The 9,584-nt window shown below is 40.6% G+C and overlaps 1 protein-coding gene across 1 annotated transcript; it reads left to right on the top strand.

Annotated features, from left to right (window-relative positions):
- The first annotated feature begins 272 nt into the window (after positions 1 to 272).
- On the top strand, positions 273 to 2,804 carry LOC123396889 (CMP-sialic acid transporter 4-like). Its single transcript, XM_045091669.1, has 8 exons — positions 273 to 440; positions 906 to 1,086; positions 1,666 to 1,721; positions 1,845 to 1,904; positions 2,080 to 2,202; positions 2,321 to 2,398; positions 2,640 to 2,709; positions 2,788 to 2,804. Exons 1-8 carry the CDS (start codon positions 273 to 275, stop codon positions 2,802 to 2,804), a joined length of 753 nt encoding a protein of 250 aa, XP_044947604.1.
- Positions 2,805 to 9,584: the final 6,780 nt, after the last annotated feature.

Below are 9,584 nucleotides of genomic sequence, written 5' to 3'. Positions count from 1 at the left end.
TAATAATTCAATAGTACATACGAACTGAAATGAGAGAACACACACTCTAAAACACGTCTACATGCATCTGATTACAAAAAAAATGTTAAAACATATTATAATTTTGAATGAGTAGTAGTTACTCGGTTTGCAGTGATTAGTTTGCTCATTTTGAATTTTATGTCTTGGACTCAGGTGTGCGCAGGGAATCCTTACATGTCACGGTTATAGAGTGCTATATATATCTTACCGGTGATGTTTGTGGTGCTGCTGGTCCTGGTTAGTTTGAGAAGATGCAGAGGAATGGGGTGATGGAATGCAGCGTCTGCCACTCCAAGGTGGTGGCGACCCCGAGGAGCATATCAAGGGCATATGACAAGCACAAGAGCAAGATATCATCCAAACAACGTGTGCTCAACTTCCTTCTTGTGTCCGGGGACTGCGTCTTGGTCGGCCTTCAGGTATTTCATTAACGCCTATTTGGATGGGATTGAGAATGTGGCATATGTTTACTGGAAAAATGTAACACTATAATGGGAATCAGAATCCATGTTATGTGCTTCTTCTGATAGAGTATGAATGTATGATTATGTCTGTCTTCTAGTAATTTAGGTTTGCTTGTGCTCTCAATTTGCCAGAGATTTTTTTCTTCTAAATTTCCCAAACACGGCTACCATCTGTGGACTTCATGCTCTAGTGCTGTCATAAGTTCAACTGCTATTTCCCTTAAAAATGAATTTTCATCAATTTGCCAAAAAGATATATTGGCAGATCCGGTAGCGTTCCACCTAGAGTAAATACTAAATCGGCTTACGACTACATGTACATTTTTAATGTGGAGTTCGTACAAACATGTAGTCAATCTGTAGCTTGTATCTGATTGCAGACAATTTACAATTTTGCTAATAATTTATTTTGCTCTGCAGCCTATCCTAGTCTTTATGTGCAAGGTTGATGGAAAATTTCAGTTCAGTCCCATCAGTGTTAACTTTTTGACGGAACTTACAAAAGTTTTCTTTGCTATGATAATGCTAATAATCGAGGTTAGTTCTTGCAGTCCAATATCCTTTCCTCACTTGTTATTTGTGTTTCACTCCTTGTATCTGTATCTGTATACTATCCTGCTATGAACCACCAACTTCTTTAGTGCATCATTGGCAATACAGGCAAGATATTGTGTTGTAGAAACTAGAATTTCATTTTTTGTGAGAACAACAGTAATGGATTTATGCATGACAAGGTATTGTGTGTTCTATTGTATTGATGGGTTACCTCCCTAAGGTAACTTGTATCAACCAAACAGCAGGATTTCCTTTTGGGTGCCAAGTTGTACTCTTGTCCTTCGATGATTTTCGGATAGTTCTTTTAGCTCTGCCTTTTATTTTTGTTTCCTTGTCAAACACCGGAATACTCTAAAGGTAGACATCTCATAGTAGGAGTACAGATGATGAACAAATCCTAATTTTCTCATCTACCCATTTTTTTGGATTTTTTTCTTGAGTTCGGACATGGAGCCTTTGTTGCCTTTATATCATTATATATTGAATCAATGCACACCATGCTATATTTTCGGCTTTACCTTTTAGTATTTCCATATGACATTGGTTTAATTACAAATATTATATTTTTGTAAAAAGGCTGGGTGCATCCTAGATGCAGAGGCCGGAAGTGATTCTTCTGTTATACTTCGGATGCAGTTATACTTCAACCCCTCGACTGTGAAGATGCTAAGCAACCTGAAGGTACTCATTTTTATGTATTACCATGTTCTCGAGCTTGGCCATGCAGTGTCTGCGAATACGTGCCTCCATATGTTTGGAAAAATGCAAAATTGTTAATATCATACTCGTTTCTATACAATCCAGGTACTTGTCATAGCTGTACTCCTAAAGTTTATAATGCGAAGGAAATTCTCTATAATTCAGGTGAGGCTCGCATTGCAACTATCTATATATCTTTACTAAATTACAGTTGTATGCTGATTCGTGCTGCTATGTACACCTGATAATTTCTCTTGTTTAGGTGTTTCTGCAAACACTGTAATTCAAATGCTTTCAGCAATATTGATAAATAACCCCATTCGTTTCTGATAAATAATAGTGGGAAGCCCTTGCCCTGCTGATTATTGGAATCAGCGTGAATCAACTACGCTCAATGCCCGAGGGCACCAAAACTTTTGGTCTTCCAGTCACCGCAATTGCATACATATACACACTAATATTTGTAAGTTCCTACTAAACTGTTTGATCTTTATATTTATCTTTTTTGTGTTGCTTCAGATCACTAAATCATTATTGGATCCATAGTTCATGCATGTTTATATATGTATGTGACATTGTAGGTTACTGTCCCATCATTTGCCTCCATCTACAACGAGTATGCATTAAAAAGTCAGTTCGACACAAACATCTATCTTCAGGTAATTTCGACTAAGGATTGGCTCCCCACTCTTTCAAATAGTGATAGTCCATGTGCACAATGCCGTACTATGTTCTCTGCCTAAAAACAATAAGTTAGCATTCTTATCATGTCATTTTTATCCTTCCCAGTTTGGTGCACTTGCATTCAACTGTTTAACATAATATACACTTCCCCATTCCCACTTTCCTCTGTTTTTTTATTCCTTTCATTCACTCTTAACTGTTTAACACAATATGCAGAATGTGTTTCTATATGGTTATGGTGCAAATTTTAGTCTCCTTGGCATCCTGGGGACCGTCGTATTTCAAGGTAACCATCATATGTGAAAACTTGCTTTCATTGACAACAAATAAGGCTGTTATTCATTAAGACTATTGTACTATGAAGGTCCAGAGTGTGGCTAGGAGAATAAGATTGTATACAACACTTACTGAGTAGTTTTCAGGTTTTACAAACGGCAGAGGTGTGGTGCACAAGCTGGGGCATAATTAGTGTAGCCTGTCGTCCTCGTTGTGATTAGTGTTAGAAACTATATTGTTAACTATGATATCATGATAATCTTTTGATCGAATATTTTTAATACGCATATGAGATTTTAACAACTTGATCTCGTTCCACTTTCTTGACAAATTTTTGCAAAATGTTTTCAGGTGCTCAACCTATTGATGCACATGGACATGATGACTCTCTAGCGTTTATGGACCAACCAACCTGTAATCATGGACCTTATTGTCTTGTAGACCATTTGGTGTTTCGAGTGTTTTGGAGCTTGCACTTTGTGCATGTAGATACAAACTTGTGTGTTCTGGACCATCTGAAGTCTCTTATAGTAACCAATAGTCCTTATCTTTTTGTGACTTGTGTGTTCTAGATGATTGTTAAGATGGTCAAAACTATGCTTCCTCTAGGTTAATTTGTTTGTTAAATTGCGTTCAATGTATGTGTTTGTTTATAAACATATTTTCATTGTGGTGTAATATGTGTTTATCTTGAACCTTCTTGTGGGTGTGAGGATAATAATTGAATACTTTTAGAGTTGGTAGTATAACATGTGGCGCACCATGAGCTATACTAATGGCACACCTGGGAGGCATACTAATGGCGCACCTGGGAGGCATACTAATGGCGCACCTGGGAGGCATACTAATGGCGCACCATGAGCTATACTAATGGCGCACTACCTGGTGCGCCATTAGTATATCAGATACTAATGGCGCACCTGTGGTGCGCCATTAGTAAAAAAATCTAATGGTGTGATGCTAGTGGCGCACCTATAGTGCGACATTAGTAGCCAAAACAGTTGCGCCACTAGCAGGCCTTTTCCTAGTAGTGGAGGAACCACGTACCTGGGGTGGTTCTTCTCATCCTCCTTGGAGTTAGGGCTTGAAGAGCCTCTCAAGAACCTCCTCATCTTTTTCCTTTTCTAGCTCTGAAAAAATCTGAAATTTTAGACACTTCGAAAGAAAAGTGAGTAAGGATTAACCCAACTCATAGTAACTACTCCTACTAGTGCCTAGAGACCGTATCACGAGCTAAAACTACTTGGGACCAGCTAAAATCAACATTTCTAGCTCAAGAACAGGGTCACCAAGGTAGCAAGAATACGCGAAGGATAAAGCACTAGAGAAAAAACTAATTGGACCAATGGAGTAGTCATTTACCAAGGAGTAATTTCCCCAAAACGGTTCGGAGAATGGTGCTTTGAGCAAGGAGATCAAAAATCACAGCCAAATGAGCAAGAACATGGGTTTGAGCTGCGAAACGATTTTTTCTGGAGGTGGAAGAAGAGGATGGGAGCTGGAATGAGTGGAGGGGGTCCTTGTGGGCCCCACAAGCTTGCTAGCCGCCACGAGGGGGGCGGCGGCTAGAGGGCTTGTGGCCCACTGGTGTGGCCCCCAGGCCAGCTCTCAGTCCCACTATTTTTCAAATATTCCAGGAAAAATCATACTAGATTTTCAGGACCATCGGAGAACTTTTATTTTCGGGGTATTTTCTCCGGGACGCTGATACGTCTCAAACGTATCTATAATTTTTGATGGTTTCACGCTGTTATCTTGTCATCTTTGGATGTTTTATGTACCTTTTATATATTTTTTGGGACTAACTTATTAATTCAGTGCCAAGTGTCAGTTCCTATTTTTTCTGTGTTTTTGGCTCTTTTCAGATCTGATTTTGGAACGGAGTCCAAACGGAATAAAATCCCCGAAATGATTTTTTACCGAACGGAAGAAGATCAGGGAGCCCACAAGCCCCCACTCCGCCACCAGGGGGAGGCGGTGGTGGCAGGGCTTGTGGCCTCCCTGAGCGCCCCGTGACCTAGATCTTTGGCCTATATATTCCCTAAAATACAGCAAAAAATCAGGGGATCCACGAAAATGCTTTTCCGCCGCCGCAAGCTTCCGTTTCCGCGAGATCTCATCTGGAGACCCTTCCCTGTGCCCTGCCGGAGGAGACTTTGGAGTTGGAGGGCTTCTTCATCATCATCATCGCCCCTCCAATGACTCATGAGTAGTTCACTTCAGACCTACGGGTCCGTAGTTAGTAGCTACATGGCTTCTTCTCTCTTGGATCTTCAATACATAGTTCTCCAGGATCTTCATGGAGATCTATCCGATGTAATCTTCTTTGGCGGTGTGTTTGTCGAGATCCAATAAATTGTGGATTTGTGATCAGATTATCAATGATATATATTTGAGTCTTTGCTGATTTCTTATATGCATGATTTGATATCCTTGTAAGTCTCTCCGAGTCTTGGGTTTTGTTTGGACAATTAGATCTATGATTCTTGCAATGGGAGAAGTGCTTGGTTTTGGTTTCTTACCATGTGGTGACCTTTCCCAGTGACAGTAGGGGCAGCAAGGCACACATTGAGTAGTTGCCATCAAGGGTAACAAGATGGGCTCTGTCGTTGATATGAGATTGTCCATCTACATCATGTCATCTTTCTTAAGGCGTTACTCTGTTCTTTTGGACTTAATACACTAGATGCATGATGGATAGCGGTCGACGTGTGGAGTAATAGTAGTAGATGCAGACAGTATCGGTCTACTTGTTTTGGACGTGATGCCTATAGATATAATCATTGCCATAGATATCGTCACGACTTTCCGTGGTTCTATCAATTGCTCGACAGTAATTTGTTCACCCACCGTCTACTTGCTTTCATGAGAAAAGCCACTAGTAAACACTACGTCCCCTGGGTCTATTCACATCTATCATTTACACCTCCGCTTTTACTTTGCTTTGTTACTTTGTTGCTTTCAGTTCTCACTTGGCGAGCAATCTATAAGGGATTGACAACCCCTTCATAGCGTTGGGAGCAGGTTCTTTGTGTTTGTGCAGGCTCTTGTGATACTCCTTCACTAGATCGATACCTTGGTTCTCAAACTGAGGGAAATACTTACCATCGCTGCGCTACATCACCCCTTCCGCTTTGAGGGAACACCAACGCAAGGCTCCAAGGCCACGGGGGAAATCCTTTGCATATTTTCCTAGGAAGTCCCTTAAGGCGTAGCCGTAGCAGAAGGATTCCTGGTGCCGTCGACATACCTATTTCTGGCGCCATTGGAAGGTCTTTTGTTGCAGTAGCACAGCTGACATCAGAAGTTTTTCTGGCGCCGTTGCCGGGGAAGGAGAGATCTATCCAAGTAGGTCTCACAAACTCATCTCCTACATTTACTTTTTTTTTGCCAGTTACCTCTCGTTATGTTGAGATTGCTATTGTCTCTTTCTTCTTCCTTGCATTTGGTAACTATTGGTTGTCTTACCAATTTGTTCTCCTATAAAATGCCTATGCATAGGAAGTATGTTAGACTTAGATGTGATTTTCACATGCTTTATGATGCTCTCGTTGTGCTTCAATTCTTGTCTTTTGTGAGAGCATCATTGAATGTCTAGCTAAGGGCATTAAACAAAAGCGCTTGTTGGGAGGCAACCCAACGAATCTATCCTTTTTCTTTCTGTTTTGTGTTTTCCACACTTTCATAATTCTGTTATGATTGCCTTTTTTGTGTTTCTTTTTGCGTTTATGCCAAGCAAAACTGTTATGATTAGTCTTGGGGATGATCGTTTGGTCATGCTGGAAAAGACAGAAACTTTCTGCTCACGAAAAGAATTTTTGTTTTCTTCGGTAAGATCTTTTGAGTTGATTCTTTTTTGCTTCCGATTGCTACGCAAATTATTCAGACTTTCGTAATTTGTCATAATTTTTGAAGTACCAGAAGTATACGAAATATACAGATTTCTACAGATTGGTCTGCTGTTAACAGATTCTGTTTTTGTTGTGTCGGTTGGTTATTTTGATGAAACTATGGATAGTATAGGGGGGTATTAGCCATGGAAGATTGAAAATACAGTAACCCAACATCAGCATAAGTAGAATTTAAGTTTGCTACAGTACCTAAGGAAGTGGTGGTTTGCTTTCTCATACAAATGTTATCACGAGTTTGTATTTAAGTTTCGTGTTGTGAAGTTTTCAAGTTTTGGGTGAAGTTCTTATGGACAAAGAGATAAAGAGTGGCAAGAGATCAAGCTTGGGGATCCCCAAGGCACTCCAAGAGATTCAAGGATGCCGTAAAAGCCTAAGCTTGGCGATGCCCCGGGAAGGCATCCCCTCTCTCGTCTTCAATCCATCGGTAACGTTACTTGGGGCTATATTTTTATTCACCACATGTTATGTGTTTTTGCTTGGAGCATCTTGTATCGTAGGAGTCTTTTATTTTTGTTGTGTCACAATCATCCTTTCTGCACACCTAGAGAGAGAGACATGCACACACCATGATTTTGTCGAGCTTCACTTATATCTTTTGGTAGACAATTCAGCTCACATGTGCTTCACTTATATCTTTTGAGCTAGATTTTTTTGCTCTATGTGCTTCACTTATATCTTTTAGAGCACAACGGTGCGTGGCTTGGTAGTTGATCTATGCTTTTAAAGTACTCTCAAAAGGGGTAGTTATCCAAAGGGATACAAAAACTTCCACCTTCATGTGCATTGAATAGTTAGAGAAGTTTGATTCATCTCAATTAGTTTTGAGTTGTGGTTTTGGTAATATTGAAGTTATGCTAGTAAGGTGTTGTGGATCTAGAAATACTTGTGTTGAAGTTAGTGATTCCCATAGCATGCACGTATGGTGAACCGCTATGTGATGAAATCTGAGCATGATTAGTATATTGATTGTCATCCTTTGCGTGCGGTCGGGATCGCGCGATGGTTTATACCTACCAACCCTTCCCCTAGGAGTTTGCGTTGAATGCTTTGTTTCGACTACTAATAAAACTTTTGCAACAAGTATATAAGTTCTTCATGACTAATGTTTACTCCATGGTTTAGATGCACTTTCACCTTCCACCATCACTATCTTCTTAGTGACGTGCAACTTTCGTCGGTGCACAAAACCCACCATTAGCCTCCCTCAAAACAGCCACCATACCTACCTACTATGGCTTTTTCAAAGTCATTCCAAGATATATTGCCATGCAACTACCACCATGACATGTGCCACCACATCTACATTGTCATTGCATGATCGTAAGATAGCTAGCATGATGTTTCCATTAATGTCTATGCCATGCTAGATCATTGCCACGGTACACTACCAAAGGCATTCCATATAGAGTCATTGTTGCTCTAAGTTTGGAGTTGAAAGTGTGATGATCATCATTAATGGAGCATTGTAACATGTGAGGAAATAAAAGAGGCCAAAGAAGCCCACCAAAAAAAAGAGGCCAAAGAGCCCACCAAAAAAATGAGAGAAAAAGAGAGAAGGGACAATGCTACCACTTTTTCCACACTTGTGCATATTAAGCACCATGATTTTCATGATTGAGAGTCTCTTGTTTTGTCACCACCATATAGCTAGTGGGAAATTTTCATTATATAACTTGGCTTGTATATTCCAATGATAGGCTTCCTCAAAATTGCCTTAGGTCTTCGTGAGCAAGCAAGTTGGATGCACACCCACTAGATTTCTTTAAGACCTTTCACATACTCGTAGCTCTAGTGCATCATTTGTATAGGAATCCATACTCATTCACATTGATATCTATTGATGAGCATCTCCACAGCTCATTGATATGCCTAGTTAATGTGACTATCTTCTCCTTTCTTGTCTTGCAACCTCCACCACATTCCACACCATCTATAGTGTTAAAACCATGGCTCGCGCTCATGTATTGCGTGAGAGTTGAAAAGGTTTGAGAAAGTAAAGGTGTGAAGCAATTACTTGGCCAATACCGGGGTTGTGAATGATTTAAATTCGTTGTGCAATGATGATAGAGCATAGCCAGACTATATGCTTTTGTAGGGATAACTTTCTTTTGGCCTTGTTATTTTGAAAGTTCATGATTACCTTGCTAGTTTGCTTGAATTATTATTCTTTCCACGTCAATAGCAAACTATTGTTTTGAATCTAACGGATCTGAACATTCACGTCACATAAGAGGAGTTATAAAGAACATCTATGCTTGGTAGCATGAAAGCATCAAAAATTCATTCTTTATCACTTCCCTACTCGAGGACGAGCAGGAGTTAAGCTTGGGGATGCTTGCTACGTCTCAAACGTATCTATAATTTTTGATGGTTTCACGCTGTTATCTTGTCATCTTTGGATGTTTTATGTACCTTTTATATATTTTTTGGGACTAACTTATTAATTCAGTGCCAAGTGCCAGTTCCTATTTTTGTGTGTTTTTGGCTCTTTCCAGATCTGATTTTGGAACGGAGTCCAAACGGAATAAAATCCCCGAAATGATTTTTTCCCGAACAGAAGAAGATCAGGGGGCCTGTGGGCCAAGCTAGGAGGGCTCCAGGGAGCCCACAAGCCCCCACTCCGCCACCAGGGGGGAGGCGGCGGTGGCAGGGCTTGTGGCCTCCCTGAGCGCCCCCTGACCTAGATCTTTGGCCTATATATTCCCTAAAATACAACAAAAAATCTGGGTATCCATGAAAATACTTTTCCGCCGCCGCAAGCTTCCGTTTCCGCGAGATCTCATCTGGAGACCCTTCCCGGTGCCCTGCCGGAGGGGACTTTGGAGTTGGAGGGCTTCATCATCATCATCATCGCCCTCCAATGACTCGTGAGTAGTTCACTTCAGACCTACGGGTCCGTAGTTAGTAGCTAGATGGCTTCTTCTCTCTCTCGGATCTTCAATACAAAGTTCTCCATGATCTTCATGGAGATCTA

Source organism: Hordeum vulgare, chromosome 5H, assembly GCF_904849725.1.
Source record: "Hordeum vulgare subsp. vulgare chromosome 5H, MorexV3_pseudomolecules_assembly, whole genome shotgun sequence".
Classification (NCBI taxonomy): domain Eukaryota; kingdom Viridiplantae; phylum Streptophyta; class Magnoliopsida; order Poales; family Poaceae; genus Hordeum; species Hordeum vulgare.
Note: the sequence above shows the minus strand (reverse complement) of the source record. Positions and strands in the feature narration are given on the sequence as shown.